Source organism: Empidonax traillii, unplaced genomic scaffold, assembly GCF_003031625.1.
Source record: "Empidonax traillii isolate 1590-97213 ecotype Southwest subspecies unplaced genomic scaffold, ASM303162v1 scaffold217:size1918799, whole genome shotgun sequence".
In the NCBI taxonomy this organism is placed as follows: Eukaryota; Metazoa; Chordata; class Aves; order Passeriformes; family Tyrannidae; genus Empidonax; species Empidonax traillii.
In genome coordinates, this window is record NW_020955410.1 from 1,054,683 (window position 1) to 1,072,648 (window position 17,966).

Sequence of the window (17,966 nt, forward strand, 5' to 3'; positions counted from 1 at the left end):
TGTTTGGCAGAAATGGAGGAAATTAGGACAACCTGGGCAAGGAAATGGACTATCAGTTTGTAAAGAACCATTAGTGTTTGGGGAAAGATATAATATAAATGTTAACTTTGACAGGAAGCTATTTTTAGAGCCTGGTAGGACTGGCAGATTGAGATGTGTGGCAAAGGACAAGACAGTCTATCCTTAGTTTGTCAACTCAGGTGGCAGAGATCTGTTTGATGGGTTTAAATGTTGCATCCTGGGTAGAGGCTGTGTGAGTGTCAGTCCAGGACTTCTTGCTTTCTTAGCTTTTGGGAAGATAAACTAGAAAGCTATATACAAAATATTGAAGAAAATATTACTAGGAATGCATTGACAAACATTTGTAAGGTTAGGTAGGAAATGCCAAATTTCAGGTTTTTATGGAATCCTCAGTAAAGACCAAATTTAGGGTTTTATAACTCTGAATTACATTCAGAGTTATAAATGTTTTTATGTATAATATTCTCATATTTTTAATAACCTAAGTACTGTATTTGCTGTATTTTCATTGTCCAAACTGGTCTTTCCACTCCATGATTGTACATAAAGGTCTGACCTTCAATTTTAAATGTAGAACACAAAGTTCATTCCAACTTCTAAGAAATCTTGGCTAATCTTGGCACATCAAATATATCTGCCATAAACTTCCTGCTTGGGCCTGTAATTGTTCCTCTGACTCCTTACCTGGAAGACTCTTTTTTCTTAATTCTTATGATTGATTTCATAGGAACTGATTTTGAAGTTGACCTAGACCTGTTCAAATTCTACAAAATACGTAAATTTTCTGGAGAAGTATGTTTTGTTTGTTTTGTTTTGTTTGTGGTGGTTTTGTTTGTTTGTTTGTTTTTGTTTTTTTGGTGCTAAAAGTAGAGCTCTCATCTGAGGAGCGACAATGTAAAGTTGAGATCTCCAGATCAAACGCATCTGCTTTTTGTGTGCTTACAATCATCCATTGATTTAATTTGAAAATGAATGTTCACTGCTTCATATCTTTCTCAGTTGTGCTGATTTTGTTTTATGAAGTAGAAAAGTAGGAATTCAGTTGAGCTCTATAGAATATGTTTTTCATAAGATAGCCTGCTCTGGTCATGGCCATACATTCATTGTAGGGGTAGTTGTCTTACTGTATGCCAGCCATCTGTTTGTTAGGGCTCATCTGAAAAAGGTCATTGACCTGAAAACAGTGGAATTAAATTACCCGGGTTGACTTTGCACTGGAACATATTTGCCATATAAAGAAATTTTAAAGCTTGAAGTTGTTAAACTGTCACACGTCCAGAGGGAGTGTGCTGCAGCTCAAGTGTAAAGAGACTTGCACATGTGGCACCTGTGAAAGGAGAATAGCAGTGGGAGAGGAATGGGAATGACACAGGAGCAGACACGTGGTTAACCTGTGGGAGCACTGGAAAAGTATTATGCCATTTTTCACTGTGGTTGTCTCCATCTTGGTAGTTTTGTGACAGCTGACTTTTCTTCCCATTCACCCTCTTCATCTCCTTGACATGGAAACCCTGCATTAGTGCAGACAGCATGCTGATGATGTTACCATCGTAATGTGTTAGACCAGCTCTGATTTTCACAGTATCATGGGATGCACTGTGTGTTTTCTGTGTAGGTGGTCCCATCAAAATTTTTTTTGAACTGTTGTGTGGAGCTGCAGTAACGTAGTCTGAGAATGGGCTTGTATGGAATAGCAAACAGACTTGGGGAAGGGAAGCGTGAAGCTGGTGATTCTGGAGGTTCATTTGGTCTGGCCAGGAGGAACTTAGAGTTGTTTAGAGTATCCGGAGATTGGAGGCAGGATGGGAGGGCAGCGGCAGAGGAAGCGTAACACTCACTGTGACATCTTGAATTGCTTTCATACCACGTCCTGTGCAAAGCACACACTGTGGCAGCAATCTTCAGTAAATGAGATCTGGCTATAGGATTTAAGTAAAAAACATTTTTAACTGCACCATCCAAATACAACAGCGTGTTATTGAAAGTATCCAACAGTGCCTTATTTTCAAAAATGTGTTCAGCTTTAGATTTTGGAAGAAGAATGAATGTTCTGTGCTGCCAGCTTTTCCTTCTGTTTGTTTCTTCCATTAATTCATTAATTTGAAACGATAGTGGGGACTTGGTGCAGCCAAGCACTGCTGGTGAATGGATGTTGGAAAAAAGGATGAGAAGCCACAGTGGTATGGAGGAAATCATGTGGCTACAGCTATCTGTAGGAAAAATAAACATCCTTTTGCCACTTCCCCACAAAAATGTTTTTGTATCTGGAAAGAATATGGAGCTGAGGCAGATAGAATACTGCAAGGAATTAAAATCTATACACAAAATACATTGCCTCATGTAAATACAGCATTGAACAAACCGTTTCACCTGAGAGGAAAAATCTGTCATTGCAGATGAATTTGGGAATTAAAAAATTCAGTGGAATAACAATATATTTGAAAATGTAAGTTAAATTTCTTCCAGTACTGTATACAGTATAGAAGTTACTGACAATAATGTGTGGAAGGAAGAAAGAAAAGAATACACAGAAACAAAATTGTAAACATTGTATGGCTAAGCTGAGGACTGCCTCTTGTTATGAAGTATTTGCTTTTCTTGGTTTTGTATCTGTGCATTCTTTCTTTTTATGCAATATTTTGTTTGCCAGCCACAGTATTTTTCTTAAAATAGTCTTAAAATGTCTTTATTTTGTATTTCTCCAGTTGAGTTTAAAAATAGAGATACAAAGAGACATTTTCAAAATCACAAGCTGGGGCATGGAAGGCATGTCATTTAAGCTTACCATATGACATACTCACCCAGAAGACAAAGATGTGCTTTAAAAACATGTATTGTTGTAGGTGTTGCCAGCTTCTGATTCAGCAATGACATTAGTTTGTCTCTCCAAGTGGAGCAACTTTTCCAATAGCATAGGATTCTGATTGACTTTTTGAAAGACTGAGCGGGATTCATTATTATTCACTTAGAACAAAAGAGCTTTACTTAAGTCAACTCTCACTCCATTTTTCTCTTTATTCCAAATGCTGTCCATCATTCTGAACACATGTTCCACTGTGCTGCCCAGGGTAAATGCAGAACAAATTCTTCATGCAGCTATGTTTTGAAACAACTTTTCTTATTTATTTAAAAAGACAAAACATTTTGTTTATATTTACTGAATGAACACCTGAGTGTCCTGAAAGGAAGTGATGGGAAACTGAGACACCATGTGGAAAAATATAGGGATGTCTGATTAAAATCAGTATATACACTGTCTTTGATTCTTCAGATAAGAGTGACATAAATAAAGAGATTTCTGCATCTTTATTAATCTTAAATACTGGCAGACAGTATTTGGCATAATATGTCTCAAATACTATATCTTCTCTTTCATAATGAGCAAAGACATGAAAACATTTTGTCTTTTTGTGTTTAGATTTGAATCAAGGCAAATGCATATTTCAGTATATAATAGGTTATGGAGGAACATGGTTCTATTCCAAATTATTTTTCCCATGGATGAAGAATATATGGATAGATATTTTTCTATACCAGTCAGTACATTTACTGTTTTTGACAAAGTACAGTCTGCAATTCAGAGTGCAATAAACTGAACCCTACTGTGGATAACACATCTTGTAAAAGAAGGAAACCTGGATTTTAGTTCTAGACCAAAATTTACCTAATGATCTCATCTTCTATTTATACCTTATTTATTTTAAAGTTCAGTTAACTTTAGCATTTTTTCTAAGCTCTCCCCAGCTCCATTTTATCTCTGGAGTACCTATATTGCTTACATTGGTAATGAATACATATCCTTATTGATGAAAAGATAATGGCTATCTGCATGGGAAGAAAACTTTTGTTGTTTTTTTTTTAGAACATAGAGCATGTTTATTTTTAAACCCTTTTGTGGCTAGAATAGAAGGGAATAGTAGTGAATTAAACCATGTCATTAATTTGAGTCTCCAGCAGCATTAATTATAATTTATAATGGACATAAAATCTATGAGGAATGTCCATGTTCTTGCACTGTCTGGAAGTCATTTTACACTAGAAGAAACAAATCACAGCAGAAATTCAGTGCTTTTCAAATGAAAGCAAAGCAGCAAAGACTGATAGACTTGTGCAGGAAATTTTATGTAACAAAACTGGTTAAATTTGACAATATGCAAATTCATCGAGTTTTCTACATATGAACAAATCCCCTTACCTGCTTTTATAACTTTTATCAGTACATCGATTAAGTCAAAGTGGGATAAAGGCAAAATTTTTGCAGTTCAGATAGAAGCAGGCCTTCAAAGAAAAATCTAATTGAAGTGTATGTAGTTAAATCTTAGTATTTGTTGGACTCAAGACAGAGATCATATCATTCAGGGGTGTTACAATGAGAACAGACTTATTTTCTCTTGTTTACTTACCTTTTTTTTTTTTTCATTTTTTTTAAGGATTTTTAAAAAAAATTCTAAGATTATGGGGTTCTGTCCTTGTAGTGACCCTATGCTTCTTAAAAGCTGAGTCCCAGAAATTGGAGTGTCACTTCTGTAGACTTCGTCTTGACCAAATGGTAATTATTCATTCTCTACTTTAAGATTATTAACAGTTTTATGTCTGGCAATTTGTGTTGTTCTTTTTGAAAGTGACTAACAACAATATAAAACTTAAATATCAAAACCAGCAACTTTTATTTTAAAAAATTTTATCTAGCAAAGTTCATGAGCACCTAAGATATACTTTTTAGCTTTTAGTCTTGTAATGTTACTTTAAATACTGCTAGTCTGATATATGATATCTCCATCTGCCTTGATGTCATTATGATGTTATCTAAATACTGTTCAGAAAACCTATTGAGTCTTGTCCACCAGTTCATCATTGTAAAAGTTCTGATATTATTCTGCAGTTGTGTTTTAAACTAGAGTTTGGTAAACTGTCTTCTTATATTAGGAAGCTGAAGATCATGGCATTCACAAAAGATTTGCATGCTCAGGTGAGATATTTCATGTGGTTTCATTTTCAACACTCTGACACAATGTGTATGAGCAGAGAGCAGAATCTGCAGCTCTGCAGAGAACAGCATCATGCAGGTATTCAGCATCCAAATGGTCCCTTGTCTGCCCAGTGCCTAAATCCTGTCAGAGCCTCTCAGCTGAAGTCTTTAGGCAGAATTTTAAGCTTGCCTGCAGTGTATTTGTCACAAACACGCTCGCTCAGGAACTGGGTGTTCAGAGTGGGGAAGGCTTACTACCATTTTCCTGTTAGTTCAGGTGTGATGACATTCCTCTGGGAAGTGATAGACATTGATTCCAGCTCAGCAGATGCTTCAGTCTGTGGCTGAGGGGCCTAATCCTGACTGTAATGGGGATCCTGATGGGCATTCTGCTGAAGCTGTGCAGTGGTGTGGACAAGAACAGAATGTTCATGGGCCAGAGAAGAGCCTCATGAGGGAGCAGGGCTCTCTGGCCGAGTCTTGTGGTTATCACACACTGAGGGCTGGGTATCTTGGTTCTGGCTGCTGCTCCAAAGGCTGTTTGAATGTTTAATGATGGTGAAACAATAAGATTAAACTCATTATTAGCCTTACAGCCAACAGGAGATTAACATGACTTGTACTCCGATACTCATTTTTTACCTTAGTTTGATTTTTAGCTGTAGAAAGTTCTAACGTCTTAAAACCTCCCTGTGGATAGCATTAGTCAAATGCTGTGCTGTACTGGATGTTAATATCCTAGGATTTAAATATAAGCTTGGGGAAGCTGAGTCTGACATATTTTGAATGTCTACACAGAACATATTATAGCTGCATCTTCATCTTTCAAAGAGATGGTTTAAAATTGTTAAAAGGAAGTGAAATGTGTAGTTACATCTGGGGCTGTAGAACAGCATCCATGTATGTAAGATTAGGCACTTCCCACCCCCGGGGTTTGCAGTTTTGTATTACAGATTATCGTTATTGCGTACACTTTTCTGATGAGATTGAGAAATTTCTTTAGCTGTAGAGTAAAGCTGCCAAAATACATTTACCACAGACCTTAAGGCAAATATAATTCTTCCAGAGGCAGCCTCAGGCTTTGGAGGTTTTTGTGCTGAAAGGCAGGCTTAGACTTCCCATGAGATCATCAAAGAGATAAAAAGACTAAAAGCTCTTCAAAGCTAGGCCTTAGGCCCTAACACAAATTAATTCTCTAGTGATGGTTTATGTATGTAAAAAAATGAATAAATATTTACAAAAATGCAATTTAAATAGAAACTTACCCAACTACATTTGAAATTAACTTTTTAATATTACCTATTCTTTTGAATTCAACATAAAAACATCCTACTATAACTTTAATTTAGAGATCAGATGGCCAGGAAGGAACATGGTATTTTCTCTCTCTTTCTATATGCAAGATTTCAGAGAGGTTATCTTGCTTGTTTCATGCTGAATAGTGACTGCTGATAACTGAAGAGACATTCAAAATAATTTGCATAACAACTATATACACTGTTATTCCAACTCTATCCTGCACATTAACCCAATCAATTACTAATTGTAGTTTAGTATAAGGTCCTAAATGAAAGAACTGATCTGTGTTCTGATCTCCTTTCAGTTTTTCCTTTCGTATTTTTTTAGGCTGTATCAACACTAAAATTTGTTTAGCAGTGAGATGTTCTAGGGGAAAAAACCCATCTTCAATGCTGTAAATAGAGTATTATAAGTTAAGAGTTAGTTTATGCTGGAAATGACTTAACAGAAATATCACTGAAAAAGAGCCAGGAAAAATCCTGTTGAGAAGCTCAGTGATATCAGCATTAAAACTGTAGGGCTGGAAGTCAAGAAATCTTGATTCATTGCAGGCTTCCTTTCTTACTGTGGAGATGCTGCTTTGTTTCATGGCTCCCTGTTCTCCACCTTGTAAAACAAAATGATAGGATTATCATATATCTTCAGGTATAGAGCAAGGACCGGTCCTGTAGAGTAGGTATTTATTGTCTTTACAGAATTCCAGATGTTCAAAGGAGATTTAGGACAGCTTGTTCTCCAAATCAAGTCTGCTGCTCCTCCCAAACCTCTGTCTGTACTGTGATTGTCAATTGACCGTGAATCAGCAGCACAATAGGAGCAAGTTTTTTGGTCAGGCTTGCTTACTACCCATGGCTGTTCTTAAGTCTGACTCCAGCTGAGGCCTCAAATGCCTGAGGACAGGGAGAGGATTTGGCTTGCTCTGTGTCTGTATTCTCAATCAAAGGCTTTAGCTCTGTACTTATAAAATTTTTTAAATCATACCCACAAGAAGCTGTAAGAGTAAAATGTATTAATGTTATTAGCAGCAACCAGCGATCATGCCCAAAGGTGGTATTTCTGGATAATTTGTAGTGTACAAAACATTGCTATGGTTTTTTTTTTGCCTTTCTCCTCTCAGGAGGTACTTACTGTGGTGTTTCACGCAGTGCAGGCATTAGCCTTCTTTGATTTGAAGAACTGTAATTCAGTGTGCTTTTTCAAGAGGTAATTTAGATATACTGTGTTATACGGAGAGCATCGTAGCACTAAATTTTTATTATTAACTTATGGGAACTATTTTTGCTATAGTAAAATATAAGAACTGACATTTTAATAAGTATTATGATAGTTTTTAGTTGATGGAGAAGTATGCTCACCTAAAAGTATCAATATTGAGATAACTGCAAATTTAAGTTCCACTGTTGTCATAGCTTGTTTTCAAGAGTAACCAGGTCCCAAGAATGTCTAAAAAGTAAACTGAAGCAAGAAATACCAGTTTTGTGTCCACTACTGTTTTGAAGAAAACAATTCAGACTTGAAGTAAGATGATGCTTTAATGTGAAAGCAAATTAAGTAACTGATAAAGCATAACTGCTTTATATATTTTTTCATAATTTTTTTGGTGAATGATAGATCAAAATTAAGCCAATTTAAAAATAATACATTCTTCTGCTAAAATTGGCACTGTTTATTTGGAAAGTGCTGGATCAGCTTTTATTTGATCCATGCAAAAGAAATTTCCCTAGATGTAAAAAAATTTTAAGCTGAAATTTTGCAGATAAACTATGGACCACAACTAAAGTAAAAGGTAAAGTTTGATCTAACTTGTATTAAAAGACTAAAAAAATCAGATCATGAATCATTTTAATCTTCTTCAGATATTCAATTAAATCCTTTAAAAAGATGGTCTGCATTTCTTTGAATATAAAAATATGTTACTAAATGCAAGTTGACATTTCTGAATCAGGTACTTGCCACCTCATCAATGATATAAGCAGAAAAGTATTTTTCAGTGGATGGTGGAAGAAGATGTTTTTATCATCTTGTCAGTGTTGTCATGGAAACTTGTGTATATTGTTGTTAGACAGAGTGTGCATAAGGATCTAACATTTCTGTGACATATTATTGCTAGCTATTGTATTTTTAGTGTACTTTCTTCAACATCATAGTCAATGCTCAAGAACTCGTAAGTTGCTCTCCTCAGTTAAAACCACAAACACAATTACAGGATTAGGCTGCCCAGAGAGCCCTTACTATGGGGTCCTTTGTTAAAAGGTTCTTTTCAATACAGGTTTATTAAGAGTTGTATTTACAATCCATTGTAACCTGTTATAAGCACTTAAAAATTAATATTTATTCAAGTAGACTATTTTGACACAGTACCTTTTTTTGGGAATAATGAGCTATCTATCAGTCATTATAAACTCTGTCTTTTCTGAATGTGCATTTTATATATTATGTGCTTTTTTTTTTTTGATTACACTAATAAATTCATAGTACAGCTCGTGTGTACCATTGTCTTAACCTATCATCCGTGGAACGGTAGGCTAAGAGACTATGACAATCCAGATTTAACACTCTTGGACACAAAGTATGTGTAACTTGCTTTCTGGTTAAAATCTTATGATGGGTACAATTCACTAAGTAGAAAAAGAAGTGAACTGCTTTTTTTTTCTCTCCAAATGAGATTTAAGGACCGATAATTTTAAGCACAATAAGAGTGATGTATGTTTTACATAAGTAAAGATTTATTTTTGTCTTTTAGTATCTGAAGGTACTACAAAATATACTTTCTCCATCAGTTATTTATGACTTGAAATTATTTGTGTTGATAAAAAAAATGAATTACTAAAATAAACTTTTTATCATTGAACAAGTGACTTCTGTTACTTCAAATGTGTTAATTAAATTTCTTTTCTTATCCTGGCCTGTTTGGTTTCATCTTTTCTGTTTTGGGGAGCTTTCTGAAGACTATTCTGAAATTTAAAAGCTATTATTTTAAATAACTGCCAGTGAAGAGTGAAGTTTTTTGTTTTACAGTTAGCTGTCTGTAGCAATTTGATGCAAATGTAACTTACTTGAGAATTACAGTACATATGAAGTGTTCCAGAACAGTACAATTTTAAAGGTATTTTTAAAGGTATGTGTTACATATGGTATTGGCATTGTTCAGTCCAGAGAGTTAATGTACAAGGACTATGAAAATACAAGTGCAGAAATATGGCGAAGAAAAGACTCAATTAAGTACAAGTAAAATAAACAACATGGCTTTTGTTTCTAGAAAAAAAGACATTCATTAGGTAAGTGAGGGTTATAGGCTGAAAATTAAATTTATAGGAAATGTCCAATTTTGTTTTGCTGCTCCAGGAGTTTCTGTCAGTTCAGGCAGTTAAATTCAAAGTAATACCACAAGAAGAATTCCTGGCAAGCAAACATGCCCAATCTATATAGCTAAGAACTAAAAGAGAGTCTGTATGGAAGACAAATACATCTTTCTATTATTTCAGGCTACAGTAGGTTGTATATGAATATATAGTCACCAAAAGGAGAAAGGAAATATCTTTAGCTTTTTAGGATTTATTGAGGCAAAATGAAACTTGCTTATTACTGGCTTTGTACCTTTTACCTGCATTTTAGCTGTGATTTATAGCAAAGAAAAATTTCCAATTTATTATATATTCCTGGCTTATTATATATTATTATATATTCCTGGCTCTTTCTTCCATAGGACCTAGTTTTGGATAAAATCAAATTTTTGTAAATGGAAAACATTGATCTATCCAAACTTTCCTGCATTTAAGGAGTCCCAAGAGAAAAGCCATTAAATCCCTGTATTTCCCCCTTCTGCCAAATGTGACTTTCTTTTTATAGATACCTGACACAGTCAGCTGATAGTTTCATTTTCTAGCCATCTTCTGTAGAGCAGCCTTGTGAAATCGGAGCCTCCATCTGTAGAGCAGAGAGATAGCTTGGATGTGTATTGCTCTCCACTGGTTTCAGGGGACTAGCATGCAGGTCTTTTGACCACTGAGCACCAGAGCTCCAGTTTTGCAGGTGATAGGAAAACATATCATGACTATTCATTGTTGTAATGTAATAGTAAGAGATGCTGAAGAGCCTCAGCTGCTATACCGCAGAGCTGTTAGCTCTGGTGGACTCCCATACCTAGTTAAACACTTGGTTAAGGGGGAAGGGGCTTTATGATGCTGAACAAGAAAGGGAATTGGCACAGTTATGTCAGGTGGAGTGGATTAAACAGTTGCAATGCAGTCAAACATGGCATCTCAGCTCCTAATGCACCACCTTGTGAAGAGAGCTTTAGGGGGGATAGATTTTTCAGGCTTCTGGTTAAACTGAAAATATTGAAGAGGTGGAAACACCAAATTGCTTCATCGTTGAGGATTTAATTTCTTGACAAATGAAAAATTAGAAAAAAGATATACGAGGAACTGTGTATCCCAGCTAGGAAGTACCATTTTTGAGGCTTAAAAAATATTGTGTAAACAATGTAGGCAACTATGAATATTGGCAGAAAACTGAAGCAGAGGTTTTGTGGTATTTTTAGAATACATTAGTACATGAAAAGCTTTATGTTGATTTATTTCAATGTATTGTTCCTGATCACAGCTAAGGTTACATTTGCATGGCACAATCTTGTACCCTGGTGACTACTTTCAGTTCTGAATGGGTTCACTTCTCAGGATAATGAGCTCAGACTACACTGCTTCTGGTATCTAGGTTAAATTGGGTATTATTATGTGAAACTAGCTACGTACCATACAGACATCTGAAATGCTCTGTCATCAAAATCCAGTTGGGCTAGATAATGTCTCGGAGAGTGTGTGTTTGCAAAAAATGTCTATATTTATATATTTATTAGACACTGAAAATTCTTTAGGTTTTCTGGGATTCAAAACTCAGTATTCTAACATCTCATTTTTATTTGCCTTTAAAAATATCATTGCCACTCTCTGCTTTACCAAAACCTTAAATAAAATAACTTACATTGAATGAAAATTGTAGCTTAGAACCAGGAGGTATTTGCAGGTTTTGAAGTGTTATTGATAAATGCAGTGTTAATGCTCTGACAGATATAAGCTTATGAGTAAGTTTTTTTCTAAATAGAGCCACCTCTTGAATTTCCTTAGTTAATGTGAATTGGTGTTTAATGTTCAGGGAGATTAAAACTGGCAGGCTGGGATTCCTCTCATTTTTCTGTTTGTGATTCTGGTACTGATAGCCTAACTATGAACTTCCTTATGCAGGGCTGCTAGGAACTCCTAGTCAGATAGATGAGTATTTCTAGAAATAAAAAGTAATTGAGTCTCAGCATTTACAAATGGCTTGTGTGCTTTTTGAAAAGACACCACCATCTGTATTGTGTTGAATTAATTGCGCTTATTTCAGCAGTATGCATGTCTGTCCAGTTAGAGCAGAAAATAACATTTTAATTTCAGGGTTGTCTGTGGGTTGATTTTTAGCTCACTGGAAACAGGAAAAGCACTAAAACACTTGCTCTGCTCTTATTAAGTTTTCAGTCCAGAATTGAAAGGAGTATATTCATAATGTGTACATACCTCTCAGTATAATCTGTGCAGACTTTGACCTGAAGTACCTTGGTCCTTAATTGGCAACCTATGTTCAGGTACCCCATAAGGAACTCTGCATTAAACAGAGTTGAGATGGTGATGTTTCTGGTGTCTTTATTAGGGCAAGAAAAGCTTCTGCTGTTCTGTGAAGTAGTACACAAATTCTTTCAGCTCATTAGTACACGTGGATATTTCATATCTGAGAAGGCTTTTGGGGATTATGCCAAAAAAGTCCAGCGGTATTGTTTATTCAGGGACAGAATTGAGAGTCACTGCTTTATTGTTATCAGGGCCAAGATGAGATGAAACATTTTAACTTTCTGGGCTAACAACTCCCAAATGTATTTCTCGAAAGATTGATAAAGGGACAAGGAGATGGTGTGGCTTTGACCGGATGTGGACTCAGCTGTGTAGGATCAAAGTGGGAAAGCTGCCCAACTGTGCTCCTGAACCATTCACCTGCTGGGTCAACTCATACTCATGGAGATCCAGGCTCATTTACCCCCCATGTTTCTTCTGGTTCTGCCTCCTCAGCAAATATGTATTTAAACCAAGTACTTGAGTAACGTTCTGTGTCAAAAAATAGTGCATCAACACAACCCAATGACAGCCCTAAGTGCTGGGAGATTGAAATGTCTTCTTTCATAGGATAAACAATATAGTTTGCTTCTGGAATGCTTGTCTTCTCTGATGAAAGGTTCATACATAGTAAAGGTTGTGTATGTCAAGTACTGCGCTTCTGTGAACAATTTAGTTATTTTAATGTTGTTGCATCTTCAACAAAATAGCCTCATTTTTAAGGCTAAATCTGAACCGAGATGTGAAACGTCCATGCCGGGTGGGTGGAAGTAGAAATGTGGAGCTATGCAGCATTTCCTTACAAAACTTGAATGAATTAGGTACTTCTCTGAAGAAGCCATTTTTCCTCTTTGTATGCATATTAAGTTATCTATAATGCAGTAAGAAATTCTAATTCTGCCATGCCCCGTGTGCCTGTAAATACTATGTATACACATCTTAGCACTCCTTTACAGTGTTTTTTTTTTAAATTCTGTACAATTGGATTTTGTTTAATCTGTGCTGTTTCATACCAGAACAAATGACTACGGATTATTCCATTATATGTAGTGGAAAATGGTTCAGAAGTGTCAGTTTGGAGATTTGGTCAAAAATGGACGATTTGTAGGTGAAAAATAATCTTTAATACAACACAGTTCATGATTGTTTTGGGGATGTAAAGCTCAGCATTTTAACTAGGCCTTTGTCAGATTAGATTCAGTATTTTTAGCATAGTTTTAAAAATGTTGTAAATGTACACAAACATTCCTGCTGATTCTAGATTATTTATTGCCTCTTATGGAAGTAACTAAAGCTTCTTTCTCATGCCTGGAAGTGTTCAAGGCCAGGTTGGATGAGCAACCTGATCTAGTGAGGGGCACCTTTGCCCTTGACAGTGAGTTAGAACTGGATTATCTTTATAGTGCCTTCCAACCCAAGCCTTTCTATAATTCTTCTTGATCTGCAGGCTATTAATTGAATCATAATGCACTTCTAAACCATGCAACTCTTAAATAGTCCTAACAAATTCTTGCCTGAATTATATCTGGATATATTAAATTTTCAGGCTTGTTTTATTGCAGAGTGAATTTTCTCTGATAGTATTCAGTTTTGAGGAGGGAAAAAAAGTGAAACAGGTTTCTGTGTCCTATAGTATCTTACTGCATCTATTATGCGAAAAGTGGAATTTTGAATACCTTGTGTACAATTAGTTGATTCTGTGATATTTCCCCCTCTGTGCATAGTGATATATTTTTCTTTAATATGATTATATTAATCAAGTTAGAGCAGCTGTCTTGAAATCCTTGTATTATGGAAGCTACATGGGACATAGGGCATTCGAATGCTTAGTTATGTCTGACCCAGATCATGCAAAAACGAGAAAAAAATTAATTGTATCCAAGCAGTTACGGATAGTAGAATGGAATGGAATAGAATATTTCAGTTGGAAGGGACCTACAGTGATCATGAAGTCTAACTGCCTGATCACTTCAGTGACCAAAAGTGATCTTGCAGATTTTTATTATGCAGAAACCAATGCAGGGAAACCAGAATATATGAATTTTATTCATATAAATAAAACATCTCTTACGAGATACAATGTAAGCAGGTTAAAAAGCTGAACACTTCCCTTTTCCCCCCAAAACATGAACAGTTTTGACTTTGTCATTTTGACCATAATTGCTTTCTGGTGCAAAAAATAGCAAAAGATTTCTCCATATGCAGCCAGCTTTGCAGCTACTAATAGCATTTCTCTACTCTCTTAAATATTTTTCAATGTCTTCACTTAAAAAATTTATTAAATGTAGGAAGAGAGGGGAAATTGTCTGCACTGAAAGAATAGAGTATTTGCGTTACCATAACAAAAATCCCAAAGTGAAGCCTCAGTGCTGCATTTTTGTTTGGCACTTTTGTAGGTGCTCTGTCTCCTTAATATGTGGTCCTTGAAATAACGTGAGTCTGTTTTTTAGGAATATATTTGTTATGTCCATAACCTTCAAAACCAACCTATTACTGTGAATATGCATCTTATAAGACTAAACCACCCTGAACTCCAGAAGCAGTCAGCATAAATCACAGGTAATTCTCATCTATACAAACCAGACTTCTAGGTTTAAACCTAAACTTCAGCAGTGCCAATCCAAACCTGAACTTTAGGAGTTTATATTTGAGATTAGAATGGAAAGTCTTGAAGTTTTCTGTGCCATTAATGTATAAAGAATTCTATCTCTTGTTTTAGGCTGAAAGCAGTTTGTGCCTTTGTTCTTAATACTTTTTTTTCCATATTTTCAAACTTTAACTGTGTCAAATGTTTTATTTTTTCTCATCTTTGAAATGTTTCTTTTTCTAAGGAAATGTATGTTTTTGAATAAGCTCTAAGGATGTTGTTTTTAAGTACTTAAAAGTCTTTGAAGTTTTTTTTTTTTTTTTTTTTTTTTTTAAGGAACACACATTCCTTACATCTTTGCCTGATTGCAAAGCTGTGTAGTGGTGAATGACTTTTCTAGATAAAGAAAATGAGAAATACACAAACTACAATTTGGAAAGAGAAATTATCTTAAAATGCTGGTTCCTCCAACTGATCCTATAATACCTCATTGCTTGTTTTACAGAAGTAAATATTCTGCACCGGTTGACATAAGGATATCTTTCAGTTTCATTGCAGCTGGAGTCAGTGACTTCATACTGAAAGAGGCTGGTTTTGAGACTGCAGACCATGGCAGTTTGTAACAGTGAAGGAACGTACATGTCTGTGTGAATACATAGCCACGTACACTTGTAAGTAATACAGACTTGTCTGTATCTATATATGCGCAGGTTTGAACTGTAGCTGAGATGATATGGAAAGTATTTAAGGAATTTTATAAGCTTTGCGGGGAAGAAGTAATTCTGAAAAATGTACTAGCAGTTACACCTACTGGCAAATGAGAAATGGCTTTAACAAATGGCTTTTTTTTTTTAATCAAAAAGCTCTATTATTGGGCAAAAAAAGTTTTGTGATAACAGTTTTGGAGTCGTTGATGCCTGGTATCTTAGAACTGGGCAGTGTTACCGCAAACTTAGACTCAGTATTCTCCTTTTAATCCTGTTAATTTTACTAAGTTACTTATGTTGCAAATTAACTGCATCACAGTACTTTAATTGTGTTCATAGTAATTTTAAAAATAGTTGATGGGGATAGGTCATTTAATTATATTTTATCAGTAAGAAAGTATTAGCTCTGCTGTGACTGATAGCTAGCAAGTCCATCTGCAATGCTTTTCAGTTCACTCACACTGAATTGTTCAGATAAAGACTGTCAAGTGCTGCCTAAAAAAGGAAGGAGCCGTGGTGGCATTAAGTGCAGTAGAGGACACAAATCCAGGCATGCTGGAGGATCTGAGCTGTTTCAGCCAGCACTGAACCTTTTCAGAGTTTTCATTGTTGTTTCCTGCAAAGTATTAAAATGCGAGTGTCTGTCATTCAGGACCTCAGGGAGGATGAAAATGAAAATGGAGAAGAAGAAGAAAAGGTGAGTTAAACTCAATAGCTTTTAAAAGTGCTTACTTCCTTCTGTAGTTACTTTTCAGGACGATAAACCTTGAATGACTACCTTTTTCCTACAGGTCTTCCTCAAGCCTGTTATTGAGGACAGAAATATGGAACTGGCCCGAAAATGCAGTGAATTAATAAGTGATGTAAGTGACGGTGACTATTTGCATCCTTATATTTGAATTTCTTTTTTCAAGTGTGTTTATATTTATGATACATATTTTCTCAGATATTTGCATTGTAGCATGTACCCATCCAAGGCTCAGATATAAAAGCACACAAAGTAATACAAAAACACAGATTACTCTAGTACCTTAAGTTATCAGCGACAGAGGGATGAGCTTTTCAGAGCACTTCAATGATATGAAGCACAGACCCTAGAAAGGAGAATATTTCAAAATATGTGTGTCTGGCATCTGCCATAAGAACACCTTGGCTGCTTTCATCAGAAAAATGCAATATTTTTTCTGGTTATAGCCTACTCCTATGCAGTTTGATTGGTTTGAATAGAACTTACATCCTGTAAGGAGGGAGGTTAAAAATGAATTTTGAATGTTACTGCTCAGAATATTGTTACTGTCTATGCTTATAGGACAAATCCATTGAAGTGCTAGAATATCTTCAAAAATCATTTAACTAGCTTATTCTTGACTTAGTTACTGTAGATTTTTAAAACCGTTTATCAGTTATAGACATTATATAAACATCATAGATCAGATCCAAGACATTACTGAGGAGAGAGTGAGTTTAGAATATTCTAAATAAACTGAAAAGTGATGTCAGGCTCATGTTGTGTTGTACTCTATATGTAGATTTATTATGTTGATTTTCTGGGAATAGAACATACAGAATCTACACTTTAGGTATAAATTTTTAGGGGTTATATATCAGAAAAAAATAGGTAACTCAGAAGAACAGGATGTGTAAGTGTTACAGTGCTGGCTTGAAAGGGTGACTTGACAAGGTCAAAGTTTCCTCTTTGTCCATATATTGTCTATTGCAATTGTCACAGAAAGAGTGCTGAAAATTGGATACATCCTTAAGAGAAGCTACCAAGATGGCTCCCTTGTAATCTCAATCTACTTTAGGAAATAGTAGAGATTAATTTTTTTTACTAATAGCCATCTACATGCTTTCTTTGGGAAAAAATGGCATATGGTGCATTAAGTGCCTGTCAATTCATGTAAAGGCCAAAATGAAAATAGACCTGGAGCACTTATCTGACCCAAAATACATTTACTGCTTCCATGCAGCTTCTTTCTAAATTTTCTAAATGTGGTTGCTGTTCTTAAAGGCAAAAACTTATTGAAAAGTGCTAAAGAAATATTTTTTTTAATTGAAAAGGGATTATTACTATGCTGTGTAGCCATTAGGAGTAATGTTGGCTGTGGTTGTTAATTAACTGATAAATGGAGTGGCTGTATTTTGTCGGATTTTCTGCTGGGCCTTGAGAGCTAGGGTGAATAACTAAGTCAAGCCAGATTTCTGAAGCTTATAATGGTTCAGGGATTTTTTTGCTGTAAACTTGTGATACCTTTAGCCTACAACTGTGTTGGATTTTCTTTGAGGTATGTCAAGCATAATGGCAAAGCGTCATTAATGCTTTCAAGGCAAGAACAATACATAAAGGTTCAGACCAATTTAATTTAAAAAAAAAAGACTCTGTGTTTAAAAATAGCATCCAACTTTAAGACCTTATCCAGCCTCTTATGAAATCATTGGTTTGAATGGAATATGCACATGTATAGAGTATGAATGTTGTTCCCCAGAATTTTTGCTATGATGGAATTTCTTCTATTCAGTGAAGTCCTTTGTGCTGGGGGATAAATTCTTTACCCTGCACATTTCATTGTGGAGACCAATAAACTGCCAGGAGTTTGCATTCTTACCTTTGATTTTTGACTCACTGACATTCAGAACTTTTTATATACTCCTTATCCTTTTTACCATGAACCTTTGCAGAAACTATTGTTTGTGTGGATTTATCATTGGTGTACATTTATACTTTTTATGTGTTCAGT

General features: G+C 35.4%; 1 protein-coding gene across 5 annotated transcripts in view; it reads left to right on the forward strand.

Annotated features, from left to right (window-relative positions):
- The window catches only part of NEBL (nebulette), a 251,612-nt gene that overhangs the window by 149,728 nt on the left and 83,918 nt on the right, over positions 1–17,966 (forward strand). The window contains exons 1-5 of one of the 5 annotated variants that reach the window (XM_027887604.1): positions 4,494–4,570; positions 14,450–14,493; positions 15,027–15,192; positions 15,703–15,925; positions 16,020–16,091. The exons of 2 other annotated variants lie outside the window; for them this stretch is intronic. In XM_027887604.1, the coding sequence (XP_027743405.1) occupies positions 15,860–15,925; positions 16,020–16,091 (138 nt within the window). In that variant the 5' untranslated portion in view covers positions 4,494–4,570; positions 14,450–14,493; positions 15,027–15,192; positions 15,703–15,859. Of the gene's footprint in view, positions 1–4,493; positions 4,571–14,449; positions 14,494–15,026; positions 15,193–15,702; positions 15,926–16,019; positions 16,092–17,966 lie in introns of those variants that run through there. 2 more of the 5 variants (XM_027887603.1, XM_027887605.1) reach the window with 2 other exon arrangements.